The sequence below is a fragment of the Nylanderia fulva genome, unplaced genomic scaffold (genome assembly GCF_048542155.1).
Source record: "Nylanderia fulva isolate GAGA-0341 unplaced genomic scaffold, ASM4854215v1 Scaffold33, whole genome shotgun sequence".
NCBI classification, from domain to species: Eukaryota; Metazoa; Arthropoda; class Insecta; order Hymenoptera; family Formicidae; genus Nylanderia; species Nylanderia fulva.
In genome coordinates this window covers 2,560,495-2,577,264 of record NW_028190400.1, presented here as the reverse complement: position 1 = coordinate 2,577,264, position 16,770 = coordinate 2,560,495, and the positions used below count along the sequence as shown (strand labels likewise).

Genomic DNA, 16,770 nt, shown 5'->3' with positions numbered 1-16,770 from the left:
TTTTCGTTCGTGTTAGTTTTATTTTTCCTAATGTTAGTTTTTAATATTAATTAATTGAAAAAAGGGTAGTCGTTGTGCTGTAATTCCCTCCCAGAAAAGAAAAAAAAAATTTAGTGCTATGCATTAAAGTGTATCATTATTTTCCTAACAGTGTAACCTAACTAAAAATTACCTCTCATTGCGTTTAGTCGATTGTTTAAACTTACTCTGCTTTGATATATCCTCTTTAATGTTCCACTGCCGCTCTGCTATAATCCTATATGGTTGGCACTGATCACTGCACTGTTTTCTATTATTTTATATTTATTTATCACACTTCACTACACACAGATGCACTTCGAAATAAACGCACGATACGAAAAAAAATAAGATCACTCGTGAATACATTCGGCACTTTCGATCCCACTCGATCACGTTTGATATCGCATTCGCGAATAAAAACACGAAGAAAATATCTGTTGAAAAAATATACATTCCGTGAAAGCGAGCGTTTGAATATTAATTACATTAAACGCATCGAAATATCCATTAACTCGATACATCCATAAAAGTTTACTATGGCGACATCTCTCGGCGCGCCGCGACTTTCCGATTCCGAATATTAATTACATTAAACGCATCGAATTACCCATTAACTCGATACATCCATAAAAGTGTACTATGGCGACATCTCTCGGCGCGCCACGGAGTTACGTGCATTGCGAAGTTAACGACGTGTCATGGTGAAGTGACACTTGCGCGCTACCGACGGTTATGCGGATGGTCTCGGTACCAAAAATCTCAAGCAACGGTCTCCAGAGTTTGAATTTCCGATTTCGATTAATTTCAGCTTCTCGGGCACTTTCACCGACACTCGGGCACCCTGGAGATGCTGGAGCACTCGCGAAAGCTCCGCGTCGAGCTGATAATGACGAAATACCGCACGAAAGTTACTGTATATGTCGAAATATAATCAAAATACATTCGGAAACGATATCTCAAGCGGCGGTCTCTGTCCCCTTTCCCCCCACTAGCTTGCTCCCACGAATTCGCGATGTTCCGAGACTTTTGGACACCCGTCGACGCCGGGATATCCTTCGGGACGATACAGAATTCTCGTGAGGCTCTCTGGCGAGCGAATAGAGCCGAAATATACGCGAGAATCACGGCGGAACGTCCTTCTCCTTTCCCCTCGCCCATCAACTCGCGACCCTTCGCGACTCCCGGGTCCCCGTCGACGCCCGGATGATCTTCGACAAGATTATTCGGTTATCGCGTCGAAACACGACACTCCCGGACTGCACTCCCGTTTATTCCGTTACTCGCGCACGAAATCCAGAGACGCGGAGCATTCGCGACGCACCTTTACTCCTCCGCCGCTGGACTTCTACTGACTGGTGGCGGCGCTGGCTGAAGTTCGTGACGTGGTGACGCCACGTCAGAATCGGCCGATTTCATGTACTACTACGCGCGGGAGTTTTCCACGAGTAAATAATAATTAATATATAATCAGCAAATGTACATAATTTTAATTCGCCGAAAACAATTATGTACATAATTTTATTATGAGGGAATACATAATTTTAATTCCCGATTTTCTATTATGTACATAATTTTAATTCGTCGAATTTCTATTATGCACACAATTTTAATTTTTAATTTTTTATTATATATACATAATTTTAATTCGCCGTATTTCTATTATGTAAATAATTGAAATTGTACATAATAGAAATTTGATCAATTAATATTATGTACATAATAAAATTTCGGGAATTAAAATTATTTACATAAATGGAAATTCAGGTATTAAAATTATGTACATAATAGGAATTCGGCGAATTAAAATTATAATTATATAATAGAAATTGAAGAATACAAATTATGTACATAATAGAAATTTGACAAATCAAAATTTAAAACATAATAAAAATTCAATAATTAAAATTACACATTGAAAATTCAGAAATAAAAAATAATCTGTAATTTGTGCGGAAAAAATTTACGAAATAAAATTTTACGAAAATGTTAGATTTATAATGAAGAGATAATGATCGAAGAGAAAAACTATTCAACCTTTTCACATAAATTTAGTTTTCATTTATACTTTATTTTTTTTAATGTAAACTTTCGTTATATTGTTACATGTTTTTCTTTTAGAATGTTTCAATTGATATCGATATTGTTTCTCTCTTATTTTCGTATTTATATTATTTCAAATACTTTATATTATTTTATTTATATAATTTATTTAATCGCAAAAGTAACAAAGTCAGCTTCAAATAATAGCATAAATTAGCATAAATTTTATAAATTACCTCATTAGCTTTCTCACGAAGATAATCCTTACTTAATTCCAATTTCTTTGATAAGTTAAAGTCTTAAGACTAAATTCAATTGAAATATAAGCATATATTACAGAAAATGCACGATTTAATTGATCAAACTGTTTGCTCTTCTGAATTATATACATTATTTGTTATATTATTTCATCAAAACTGCAATAACAATGATAATTTGCAGTAAAATTACAACAAAATGTGTATTAACAATTGTGCGTATTAGAAACAAAATGGAGATCATTATAAACAGTTCTCTTTTTTTCTTTCTTTTTTTTATGTGAGGTATCAAAACCATCAACACATTATATAAACTTATTAATAAACTGTTTTTTTATATATTTCTAACTATTATATATTTACTCCTTTAGCAAAGCTGTTTTATGAAATTTTTCTAATTAGATTTGATATAAAACTAAACTTTCTAATTGGTAGTTATTTTAAACAATTTACATTAAGATTAAATATTTTACATTTCTATTTCAACAATATATAATAATTATAGTTTTTTTTGTGATAAAGAAATTGTTGAATGTAGTTTTGAGAATAATAAGTAGAATATTCCTGTTTTTTTAATTAAACATGCAATCCCTAATGTAGTCAGGAACAATGTTGTTTAATATGAGCAATGTTAAAATTTGATGAGTTTTAAATTGCATTTGTCTTTTCCTTCCAAGCTGCAAAATCCATAGCTCCTTTTACATGGATTGTACAATTTGTCATATAATTTCTGAAATATATAAAAATAGTATTTAAATATTATATTGCTTAGAATTAATGCCTCACTAGTCAATTAATTGTTACTAGTAATATATTATTTTATAGTATAATTAATTTATGAATTTGCTGAAAAAATTACAATATCTAAAAATTGATAATAATTACAAGAAAGGATCTTTTAGAATGAAAGCTCTCGGTTGCATCCATTGTAGTCTATCACCATTATGACATAAAATTTGCGCCATTGTATTCTTTCGTATTTCTTCCAACTGCTTTAGCGTAAATGATCCCGGAGCATTTCCATTTTCGTACCAATATCTGTCACCTGAATAAAGAAATTGTGAAATGATAACATTTTAAGAGGGGCGTCTACTTTAGAAAGCTAAAAATAAGGTGTTTTTTGAGAATTTTTAAAATAAAAACTGCATAGCAAATGATTTTAAAACTTTCAGGTATTTATTATTAAATATTTATAAACTCCAAAAAAAATTTTTTTTAGTTAAACATTTGGTCTGTAGATGAGGTCGCTCTATAAACATCTTTTTGCAACCTCACTTCTGGAGTTGCAGATTTGCGAGCATTCTCATATCTCCAAATCTCGTTCGAAATTTAAAAAACCAAAAATTTTCTTATTATTTACGAAATTATATCGTCAATGAATCAATAAAATAAGAAAAAAGTATAAAATTGACAATATGGTGGAGCTTATAATGAAATAATATGATTTTCAAGTACATTTTTTAAATTTATTAATGCAAAAATGGTTTTAATTAATTTTTTTATTAATGTTAAAGGTTCATCAATGTAATTTCATAAATAATAAGAAAATTTTTAGTGTTTTAATTTCAGACGAGATTTGGAGATATGAGAATGCTCACCAATTTGCAACTCCGACAGCGAAAATATTCCTCAAAGGCGACCATTACAATCCATATTTTTAACTAAAAGAAAATGTTTATACTTGTAAATATTTAATAAGAGATGTCTAAAAATTGCGAAATAATTTGCTGTAAAATTTTACCAAAAAAAATTCTCAAAAATCAAGCTTATTCTTAGTTCTCTAAAGCAGGCACCCTATTTACGAGCTTAAATAAAGAACTTAATTTCAGTATAAACTTAAATATGAAAGAATGTTATATAAACCAAAATCAAGCTACATTTACCTAAACGGATATTTCGAAATGTTCGCCCTAATAAACAAAGAAATGTCGGTCCAAGGACGGAATCAGATATCGGCGCTTCCGACAGTGCTCCAGTTACTAGATCTATATCCTGTACACTTCTATAAATTAAACAGAAATTGATTATTAGAATTTGTAAAACAGTCTAAAGATCGCTTCAGAATAAACAATTATATTGTATAGGATGTAGAGTAATTGACTCATTTTAAATTGCAATCGTAAAAATATTCCAATTCCAAAAATGTGATAATCTGTATTATTAATATCTCACCCTATATTTCATCTTACTTGTAGACTGTTCGAAGTCTCTCGATAGTATCTCTAGCCATCGTGCCTTTGAGATCGTAAAAATCAATGAGATTTGGCAAATCACAGAAGCTTCGCCATTTGACATAGGACGGCAAGCCGTGATCTCTTCCCTGTTGTATAATTTGCGCGGCGTAATCCACGGCTACGTCGTTGGTTTTCCCGTCGTGGAAATATCGCTCCAAGAGTATTTCGTTCAAACCCGGAGGCAGAGGCTTCCTAGAATGTCCCGCTGTCAGGGAAATTAGATCTTGCATCCTAGATCGTCATTAAAATCAAGTTCTCATGGGACAATGTGTATATTGTGTGACAGTAGATCTTAGTAAATGCAATGAAATATGTGTAAAATTTTGACTTTCTCTGCAAATTTGAACGAATTCAAAGAATAAAACTTTCAAGATCTGTATGACGTTTGAGTGCTACAGAATACTTATAAATTTGCTCAATGATATGTACTTTTATTATTTTTAATTATTAAATTAATTATGATGCGTAATTATAAGAATCATCTTCCTTCATCGACATTATAATTTATGAAAATTATATATAACATTCTTTTTGCCTCTTTTTTTATGTACCACCTTCAAGAAAAGTATGTCAGTACTAAAGAAAATTTTAGATCGTATATATAAGAGTGGAATCGTTCTACGAGATAGTTTTGCGAGATATAAAATTTGAAGCAGTAAACCAAACTTTTTCTTTCCTTTTCTTTTTACTCTCAATTGTTCCCAAATGATGATTGGCAGAGGTCTAAGACATGTACAAAAAAGTTTAATATTAACTTTTTACGTTGAATTTCTTGAATCACCGCGCGCTCGTAAAAATTTCGCAAAAGGCGTCATTGTGATTGCAACGTGCCTTTCACTGATGTGTTACACTCTTTTCCGCTATGTAATTAAAAAGTTTGCGCGTGCTATTGTTCGTGCGAAAATGGAAGTGTATATTCTGTGAACTTTTGTAAAATCGTCGCGTCGAAGATTCGCGCAATCTTTGCTCGCACAACCCACTTTCGTTGATGTTTGACCTCGATTGTAAGACAAAATATCGAACATGATAATTTTTTTGACAATCTATAATTTTATAATGATATTCTTTGAAAAAAAAAACAAAAAAACAATACGAATCATCATACAAAATTTTCCTTTCGCAGTAATATCTTCTTTACGATATTTTCATTAAAGCGTAAACGTTATTTTTCGAGAAAAAGTGAAAGGTAAAGAATGTTCAATAAAAAATCAAGAAAATTTATGATAATTGTATAGAAGCGTGTATGCACGCGATGTATGACAATAGTAATCATAGTTAATTTACTTGAGACAACAACATTCCTATATCGTTAAACTGTAATACAACAAGAATCCTCGGAATATGCGATAGAGCACTAAATACATCATGCGGGTGCATTTTCCTTCACTTAAGATAATTTTCTTTATTTTTTAATGTTCTTGAAAGCGTGACTAGTAATTCATTGATTGTTATCTTAGGAAGAAACGCAACTAATTTGATTGCTGATATTGTGCAGCTCTCTTGATGCTTAATTTGAATGATATTCATTATATATTGACAGTGTTTTATATAAAATCAAAATTTTAAATTAAGAATAATAAAATAAACATCAGATATAATTCGAATTTGTAAATAACGATTTATGACACAAAAGATGAAATCTCAGGTATTATATGATAATAAGAAGCAGTTTAAGAAATGTATCTATGGCGTCAATCTTTCTTTCTTAAGTATTTCCGTATTTCGATACTAATTATAAATGCGCAATAAATTAATCACATAAAAATATTTTATGAAACTTTTCTATAGAATTTTTCAAAAATATGTAGTTATAATATGTAGTTATGTATCTAACTGTTCTCTCAATTAATTTCTTATATTTTGTTTTATATTTCAGTATCATACGCGATAAAAATTATGGGTCACACTGACTTTCGATTATGTCGAGTGATTTCAACTGACCTGTAGCTCCGACAATCAGCCGATCGATCGCGCCAGCCTCGTAGAATTCCTGTGGCGAATAAAAGGCCGAAAGTAAGGATCTTTCGCCAGACTTCAGCGATGATCGTGAGTCAACCAAGTCCAAGGTTTTCGGGGTCAGCGCGGCGACAAAGGAGAGCCCGGCCGATGCCGCCGAATTCGAAAGCGTCGCATCCACGCGGCTGTCGTAGCCACGGAAGTAGCCCCGCTGTGTCAACCGTAAGTTGAATCTTCACACATATAACAAAACGAAAGATAACGAACGTGACACCGTATATGGACATGAGTTGCGTCTTGAAAACCGCGGGGGACGATGTAACGTGATGTAATCTCGTTGCGTAATGTCTCTTCTATGATGCATTTTGGCGGTTCTCGTGTGTGAAAGGAATTCTTTCCCAACTAAATATAATTGAGTTTTCAAGACGCATAACTCTTATCAGCAAAGCATTTAATTGATTAAAGATTACAATCATTGTTTGGTAAATTAATTTGGGAAAGGCACTAATCTGAATGAACTAAATAAGAAATAATAATTTATGATTATAGATATGAATAATTAAAACAATAGGAAAAATAATTTGTTATAAGAATTCGATTTGATATTACATAAATTGTAGTTTAATATATATGCATATATTAAAACTGAAGTCGTGCTTCCATCGCAAATATCAACTGTTCTTGTAATAATTTTTTTCTATAAAACTATGATGGACATTAAGCTAGTAAAGTAAAGTAAAATGTCAGTTTAACTTATGAAATAATAATGTATTAGCTATTAGATAAGTTTCTATATAACATTATTGCGATAAGCTATTGCGATTATATCGGAACATGATTCTGATGATGCACTTCTCAGATATACAACACGGTAAACTGCATCGATCCAACAGATCTAATTAACATAATTTTTTAGCCTCGCTCCACATTTAAATAAATATTATATGTTATTTATAAGAATGTTTAACGTATTATTACGTTTGCATTTCTTATAAATAAAGTATAATTTAGGGAACATTATATACGCACTTGTCGAGGGCGCGTTCTCCGAAAATGACAGGTAGAAATTCGTTATAAGTTATATGCTGCATTTGGGCGATGACAATCCTTCGTGTTTCTTGATATAGTCTTTCGTCGTCCCAGTGAGGATTCAATCGTTCAAGTTTTGCAGCTATCCGATTATGCTCTCGTAAGAATAATATGTGCATCAAGGTAAGACCCGGATTCTCGTTTACTCTGGAATCGCCGCTAAAGAAACACGGGAATGCCTTAGTTGCGCTTCGACAACTCTCGTATCTTGGCGAAGCCATCGGTAAATTCTTCCTCTGTGTATTTAGTAAACCGCCTTTGCCTGATCGTAAGGTCTTAGCCGTCTCTTCAGAGCTACCATAAAGCGGTGACAGATCCAGATAAGAAGACGCTTGGTTGATCTGTTGTCGCGGACCCAACTTGCAACCCTAAATTAAACGATATCTAAAGTACACGTGAAACTTCCCTGTGATTTTAATCGTCAAAGCTCTTTATGAATATATTAGGAATTCTAAAATTCGTGAGATTATTAATGTTTTATTATACTCTATCAAAATTAGAGTAATATTCTTTTTAAAATTTAATTTGAAAGAAGATATTGTAAATTCCAAAGTGCAAAATTTTACGATCTGTAACAAAGAAGCTTTCACTTTTCTATTTTTTTATTTATTATCTTTATAAAGAACATTTCTATTCAAATAGCTAACTTTTATATTTTTTAGTTAATAAATTACTATTAACTCTTTTGAACTAATGATATATATATATTTTCAAAGACATTGAAAAATGCTTGAAGTAAAGTTTTTACACATTAATGTAATAAATCGCAGAAATTGCGGATATTTTTAAATTCTAAAAGATTTTATTCATAATTACGTGTAACGAATTTCCTGGATGCGGTGCCGACCTCGAATATTCCATACAACCGACCGGTTGCTCCGCACGAATCGGGAAGCATTCTGGATGAAAATTTTCGTAATCGACGTTGCAACATTTGAGCCTGGTACCATCCGGCAATTCCATTCTTGGCGTATGCGCTAGATCATGAGCAAAGAATTGACTGAAAAGCGCAGTGAGCGCCATTAAATGAGGATGCTTAAGGTCCAATCCACCGGAATGAATTTTCAAGGAGACTTCTCTCGCACTTGGCAGCTTCATACGAGGCAACGAAACCCCGTCCTCGTACTCCGATGGCAAAAATCTCACGTAAGCTTCCAGCGCTGCGCCCCAAGTTGGATGTAACGGGTTGTTACATCGACCCGTGTGTGTCCTGTAACGGACATCCATCTTCTTACACTCGGACATCATTCGTAGGATGTTGGGCGAGTCGGGGCAAAGGGTGGCTGTCACCTTCGGTAGCAACAAGGACGCTTGTTCCGATGACATATTGAACGCCTCTACGAGCATCACCGCCATCGTCTCGATCCGTAGGGCCCTCCTCGAGAGATTTTGCGCGCCTTCGGTCATTTCATGAGATGCACCGAGGAACCAGGACGGCGAGTCTCGGCTGAGATGCGTCTGGGAGTTCATGATCGTTTGTTCCGCCTGGCTGTATCTCTCCATAGAGAGATTCGTGCGCTTACCCAGATCCTGCAGCATCCTGGGTGGCAAGGTCATAGCTCCGGCAAGTGTCATTAGAGCGAGAAATCTATGAATCGGATAGGATTCTAAAGATAGAAAAACAGTATCCCACTTATACGTGCATAGTTTAGTGCCGCTGAGTGCCGTCGCGGTGAACGCTTTCGAATCGAGATGCGTTCTTGTGTGAACGCACTTATGTCCCGTGTATAGTACAAGTACATTATTACCCAATAATTGTTATGCAGATTTAATGATTACATTATCTAATTTAGCAATGATGCGCGATACCATCATTATTGGAAACATATATAATCATAGGGTTATACAATGCAACAGTATAAGGATGATCATGCGCTTGTATATCCGCATTGCAAAAGGATTAAAATGAATGTCAACCAAAGCATCTTTGCTACATTATTCGCTGCAGACTTGTGCAAGTTTTAAGGCCATGTTATATTGAGCTCTATATTGTCCCAGATTATAAACCAGACTTGATTTATCTCTCCATTAGTAAAATGTTACATACTTTGCTAACGTAAATGCTCTTTTGCTATTTATATATTTTTAACTATATGAGAGATATACGCAGATTTCGAAATAAACGTGTATTTAACATAATCGGGAATATGTACATACAGATTTAAGAAGAAGAGAAATTTCGCATAATTTGAGTCTACGTGACAAGCGTGATATTGAATAGAATATAATCACGTTGTAATTTCGTAATTTATCCTGCCATTGCAATAAATTCTGAGAGACCTTGTCTCTCTTCTATGGCATTTCGCTTCACTATATTAGAACTATTGTTCTGAGTTGCGTTTACCGTAACAAATTCATTCATCAACTCGGTTATCTGTCGTGAGCCGGTTCTCGACTAAGAGTATGCCACTTTTTACGATGCAGCATAAGGTCGAAATAGATCTAAGTAAGCGACCTCAGAAGGAGGTCGAATAGAGCTGACATTTAAGATCTTTCCTGGTTCTTTTGTGAGATGCTTTACGTAATCTTCTTTATTCCCATGATTAGCGTTCGCGTGAATCGATGGAAACAATCACTTTGGCGCACGAGGATCGATCACTCTCTACAGATTATCTCTGCATCGTTAATCTCCTTATCGACCCGGAACTTTGATGTTGTTGGAACACGAGCGTGCATTTTACGAGCGTGAAGAAGACTTGTGGTGATTGAAGAATCGATAGAAGCGACAAGGTAAATTACGTACAATTACATTGCATTACGACATTACATTGCATGATGACATTCTACATATTTTTTTATAGTAATCAATCATATATACACATAGAGAAAGAGAAAAATCATTAAATATATTACTTTTCTTATTATTAAACTTTTTAATTACTGAATCTTAAATTAAAGTTCCTGCGTGTAAAATGAGATAAAAAAATTTATTCTTCTTTAATACTAAGCTTATACAGATTAATTTATAAAGTCTTTATCGATTTAATAAATATAAAAAATCTTGAAAATATTACTTTTAATGTTCGTTTAGTATTTAGTCAGACTATAGTACTGACTAAAAGATTACATGGTAAGCTTTGAATACCACGTACACTTTCATTTCTTTAGAAAATGAACATGAAAATCATGATTGATGTTCTTAATCTTTTTAGCCTCACATCATTATCTTAAAATAACATATTCAAGTAATCATAATTTTATTTATACATAGCAAAAATTGTGTAATCTAGATATATTGTATTACGAAGTAAAAATATGCAATGTAAAGCTCTACCGACATAGTATATAGCTATGTAATTGATTACAATAATTATAAAACAATTAATTTTGTGCCGCCTACACGATGACATTGCACATCGATTGCTGACCTGAATAGTTCTGTACAACATAATCATTAAGTGTATCTTTAAAATATCGTTAACCTTTGGTGAAATAATGAGCCAAGAGAAACGTATCTGACTTCGTGAATGCAAATCGTTGTGCCAAGACATAACACATTCTCATTCGCAAAGTTTCATAACGTTGCCGTTTCACTGTTTACGATCGTTGGGATAGAACGTATGAGCTAATTACTCGATATGTAACATCCCGCGCTTAATCAATCCCTGGTTTTGAGTCTAATAATCTTACGAAACTTATACTGTAGAAAGATATTATATAAGTATTGTTCTTACGAGCGGAATACAATTACTTTTACACATTTTACATGTTAGAGAAAAGTTTATTTTTAAATAATGATCTGTTCGATTTCGAAACATATTAACTCACAGATACTTGTGACTGAATTTTAAATTTCGCATGCATAATTTAGAATTCTCTTAATTCTCGATTCTCTTATAATTTTTAATCTCGGTCACGTAATTACATTAAAAAAATTATTCAAATTAAAAAAAAAAGAATATATTTTTTTCTTTGCTAATTCTAAATTAGTTTTATATTTTTGGTTTTATTATCAAACAACTACATGAATTGAATCACAACATAAATATATATTTTATTAAGTAAATTATATTTTAATTATAGTTTAATAGAGAGAGTTCTAATTATAGTTTTATTACATACACACACATATATACATACACACTATTACTCGATATCTACACTCAGCTGCAAAAAATGGGCCATTAAATTTTTGTATAACTTTTTGACATTTTTAAATTGTGATAACCCAATAAAAAATTATCGTATTGAAATGAACCAGCGCTTAAATTAAAGTTTGAACATTTTTCTTAATAATACAAAAGACTAAAATTAAATTATAAAAAATGTTACAAAACGGACGTTGAAGATAGACGTTAAAAAATGAGAGAAAAATGTCTTTAAAATTTATGCATAGCTTAAGGGAATCGGCTCCTAGATATAAAAAAAATATGAGTTGTGCAGCTCATTAATTTAATAACTTTGTCAAAAACAATTGTAGTAAAACTTTTAAAATATTGATTTGTTAGGAAATTAATGAGCTTTAAAACTCATATTTTTTATATTTGGGAGCCGATTCTCCTAAACAATTTTTTGGTCTTTTGTATTATTAAGAGAAATATTAAAACTTTAATTTAAGCGCTGGTTTATTTCACTATGATAATTTTTTATTGAGTTATCACAATTCATAAATGTCAAAAAATTATGTTAAAATTTAGCAGGTTTTCTTGCGGGTGAGTATATTGTATAAAAAATAGCATTTTGCAAACGCTAATAAATAGTACTATTAATACATAGTTTGTCATTTTATATTAAATTAATATAAATTTAAATAATTAGTATTAGTCGTTAAATAATTAGTATTAGTATTAATATAAATTTAAATAATTAGTATTAGTCGTTGGGTATTCGCTATAAAATATAAAATACAATTAAAAGTATACTTACCGTGATATAAAGATGAGCGAGCCACCGGTGGCGATACTTCTAGCAGGAATCAACATCTTTCTGGAGATAAATGTGTGCGATATTCCTTACAACATAAGGATCTCACTCACGTAGTTAATACGCGATGGTATTCATCTGCCTGGAACGATTTCACAAGAGTCGCACGCGCGAGAGCGGTGTGCGCGAGAACGCGCAGCGATAATCCTGAACTGAGAGCGATGCTCGAACGAAAGTAAAACTCGAGTCTACCCCGTATGATCTATCCCGGAGTGGGGTCTAGCCAGGATCGCAGCAACGCATGGAATCAATGGTGCACGATGCATCCAAGTATAACATGTACGCAGCTAGTAAAAGTACATCATTGCACCGGTTGCAGCTGCCGGATTAGGTGTTATGAGCGGGAGCTGAGGTTCGCCTTTCCTCGGCTACGTTATTGGGAATCGCGATACTGTTTCAAGGTCTAATACACACTCCGTTCGCACCTTTGTGCTTGCATTGCGGTATGCGCGTTTGCATAATACTATAACAATAAGCATCGCAGCGCCTATTAATTAAATCCGCTTGATGGGCTCGACTACAATGTCATTTGCAGATTAAAATTCCTCGAGACATCGTTTGTGATTTATTCGCATACATTTTTCTCTCTATTACTTTTTCTGTTCCCACTGTCAACAAGATCATCATCAGTAATAAATCGTGAGAGTACGTTGTGCGTGGGATGAAGCAATTATCTGCTATTAGTGTTTTTTTAAAGATTTGCCTACATTGAAAATTAAAAATAAGAAACACACATCCACACATGGTAGAATTTGATAGCAAAATATAGCATGTAAAAGTAATTATTATAAGATTGTTTTATTTCATTATATGATATAGACATTAGATTATACTAAATTGCTACAAATAGAAATAGATCTTCAGAAGCAGTGAACTTTTATTTATGTTCAATTTGTCATGATTACATCTTTTTATCTTTCACCATAATTTTTTTTTTTTAGTTCAGGACTTAATAATTTTATTAAGTACAGAACTTATATTTATTATATTTATTATTTGATCTGTGTATTAGCTTTACCTGTATATTAATTTACAAGAGTAATTTAATTTACAATATATTTTAAGAGCATACTTCATCTGTGTTATCAAGAACTGCCCCACTGTAAGCTAAATCCCAATAATGCTCCACTTGATGCTTTTTGAAATGCTCTCGAGCCATCTTTTCAATTGGGCACACTTTAAACTTAATTTCTCCGAAATGTCGCTGCTTACTTGTACCTTCCCAAACAAGAACACATCTGTTTGGTACATCATTCCCATCATTATCCTTCACTATATCCTCTTCCCACTTAATGCGATGCATCATCAGTCGTTTATACTTAGCTTGTTGTTTTGCTCCACCTTCCACTACAACAACATTACAGTCTCGGAACAACATTACGCAACCAGTAAGATAGAGTTGTTTTGCATTAGTTTCCACTTTAAATTTCTTTGAAGCGTTGTTGATAAGATCACGTATTCTGTAAAGATATATTTATTTATGTTATATAAATTGATATATATATATATATATACACATAATAAAAAAAAAATATATACATATTTACCTGTAAACAGCAACATGTACGCCAAGACTAGTATCTTCTTTAAGTTTTCTCGCTTTTTTTTCACGACGTTGATCAGCAGTGAGTCTTCGTGCTGCATTCGCATCTTCATGAGCTTTTAATCTCTTAGCCATCTGTTGTCGAACATGAGCTTCTATTTTTGTAGGATCTTGCACAGCTTCAGTCCCTAACACTCGCATGAGATTAGAAATCCGCAACTTTGGCTCCGGTGGTGGTTCTAAACCCAATCGAATTTTTTCTTGTTCTTCCTTCCATGTTTCTCGTCTATTTTGCCTTCTTAATTTCTTACGTTCTTTCTTTGTCAGAAACACAGGCATATATATTGGTTTCAAAGAATCCGCTATAAGAAGTACCAAAAACACAATATTAATTATATATAATATATTAAAATACCAATAGGAAAAAAGTAAAATATATGTATATATACTTGGGGGTCGCATCTGTGCTGGATGCTCCACTAAATTTGTAATAGCAGAAGTTTTAATTGTCGTGGGCTCATTCTCATTAGGATATCCACTAGTTAATATAACAGAATCCCACCATTCTACATTAGGCACATCTTCGGAGAGAGCTTCAGTTTTAGGTGCAATTAGAGCTAATTTAGTTGCTGAACTGATCCCTGTTTTTCTAGCAATTTGACTGATTTCATTTTGCAATTTCTCTAATTGTGTCTTCATGCGTATTCTCTCTGCCAGTTGCTGAAATTTTCCTGGTTCATGGAACTTCAGTGCACGTTTACCACGCATTGCTGGTTTTACTCCTATTCTGTTATCAAAAAACTGAGTATCTTGTATTTCTTCTGGACCTTTCGATTCTTGTAATTGAGCTTTAAATTCTTCTCTTTTCTTTGCACGTATATTAGCTTTTAATGTAGGCACTACTTGAGTAAGTTGTACTTCCTTGCCAGTTATATCTACTGTTCTACCAGATTCATCTAAGATTAAAGGAGTTGGTTTGTCCGGTACATTAATATTAGCAAGTAATCCCGAATTTAACTTGTTTCTGATCTGTGCTTGTAATGCAGCTATTTTTCGTGCTTTGTCTGAATCTGTTTTACTCAATAGGCCTTGATTGTACATGCTTCCTACTGTGGGTAATGCATCTCGTCCTTTAAATAATGGCTTTGCAGCAACATCTTCTTGCTTTATTGCCTTCAAAGCTCTTTTTCTTTCTTCTATTTCTCTTTGTGCATTAGCCATCATTTGCCTTATCTAAGAATATATACAGAAAATAAATATTATAAAAACATTTAAAATATTATAAGTATAATCATGAAAGTAGAAGTAATACCTTATCCGCAGAAAGCTGAGTTTCAGCAGTCTTTTCATTTTTTGCTTCATCATCTTTAAATCTCGATTTCTTTGCGTCTTTATCTTTATCTTTATCTTCAGAATGCGGTCGCTTCTTATTCTTTTGAGCTGCTTTAGTGTCATCATAAATTGTAAATATTTTTTCTGTTAACTTAGAAGCTTTTTTATCTTCTAGTAAGGCTGATAATTTATCTATAAAATTTAAAGAACATACATATAAAATTTCATATAAATATATATGTATATGTGTAATATAGCAATATACATATATTATTATTACCTTAGGTAATAATATATCCTAATGTTAAAAACTATAAAGAATGCAGATTTATATTTTACTCTTTACTACTAACCTGCTGTTTTACGTTTATCATAGCCAGAAGTGATACAATTAATAGCAGTAGTAACAATTGCTGGTTCACTGAAGCCAAGAAATTTATGAACCGCTTTCTCGATCTGCGGCTTTATTTCGTCCACTTCTTTTCTCGTTAAATACGACATTTTGTAAATTTTTATTCTATTTACTGAATGCAAGCAACACAGCCTGCAAATTTGTAAAAAAAGGATTAATATCTTCACAATATAACCTCTCTTTTTCTCCTCTGTTAAGGTTATAAATACCACTCCTCTGCGCTCTACGTATGCACGGCTTGAAATTAGTCTCGTTCGGTGAAGCCAATAATCGCACGACCATTGATGTTCTGATCTCCGCGCATGCGCAACAGAAAATGCAGCTGTATTCACAGCTTACGAATATGCGAACATTTTGGCGGTCTCCAGCGAGGAAAGAACACGATAATAAAGTAATCAGGTAATAAAGTAGATATAAATTAATATTAATTATTTTGAACTTTAGATTTATATAACAGACAAAATCACAAGGTAACTTGAAACATGAAATAAACAGAAAATAAATGGTTTTTTCTTTATTCTAATTAGATATTAGACGCCGCGCTTTTGCTGTGTAAGCGAAAATCAAATCATGGTCGCCGAACAGCGACATCATTAATTTTTATCTTTGGAACCAGCAAATGGACCCCAGATGGTACAAGATGTGATGATTTGCTTTGTTCAAAGCTGTAACATCATTAACGCTTTGATTGGTGAGTCGAGAATATATTAATATATTATTTTCGCTTTGCTTAAAAATGCACATAAAACATTGACAAATTTTAGTCAATGAGGTTTTACTCTGGCATCATAAAATTGCGCGATTGCGATTGATCCTAATTATATGTTTGATTATTTTTGTTACACGCACAGTTTTGTTTCATTTACAGCTGTATATAAAAGCTGTCATATATATATAATTACAAATATGTATACCTATAATTATATACATTTATACTACATATAAAAGGCTATAGTAAAATAG

General features: G+C 32.7%; 2 protein-coding genes across 3 annotated transcripts; both read right to left on the bottom strand.

Annotated features, from left to right (window-relative positions):
• Positions 1-2,833: 2,833 nt before the first annotated feature.
• LOC114942793 (peroxidasin) lies at positions 2,834-12,831 on the bottom strand. Of its 2 annotated transcripts, XM_029318231.2 has the most exons (8): positions 12,464-12,831; positions 8,414-9,185; positions 7,538-7,965; positions 6,494-6,741; positions 4,508-4,757; positions 4,202-4,320; positions 3,204-3,363; positions 2,834-3,048 (listed from the first exon to the last, which is right to left on the bottom strand). In XM_029318231.2, the coding sequence occupies exons 1-8, from the start codon at positions 12,517-12,519 to the stop codon at positions 2,967-2,969; spliced, it is 2,115 nt and encodes a 704-aa protein (XP_029174064.1). In that variant the 5' UTR covers positions 12,520-12,831; the 3' UTR covers positions 2,834-2,966. The 2 variants fall into 2 exon arrangements, with proteins under 2 accessions (XP_029174064.1, XP_029174065.1); XM_029318232.2 differs by lacking the exons at positions 2,834-3,048; positions 3,204-3,363 and having other exon boundaries at positions 4,256-4,320; positions 4,491-4,757.
• A 468-nt stretch (positions 12,832-13,299) lies between these two features.
• Prp3 (pre-mRNA processing factor 3) lies at positions 13,300-16,101 on the bottom strand. Its single transcript, XM_029318235.2, has 6 exons — positions 16,017-16,101; positions 15,749-15,939; positions 15,376-15,587; positions 14,513-15,296; positions 14,068-14,425; positions 13,300-13,980 (listed from the first exon to the last, which is right to left on the bottom strand). The coding sequence occupies exons 2-6, from the start codon at positions 15,894-15,896 to the stop codon at positions 13,581-13,583; spliced, it is 1,902 nt and encodes a 633-aa protein (XP_029174068.2). The 5' UTR covers positions 15,897-15,939; positions 16,017-16,101; the 3' UTR covers positions 13,300-13,580.
• Between the last annotated feature and the right edge of the window lie 669 nt (positions 16,102-16,770).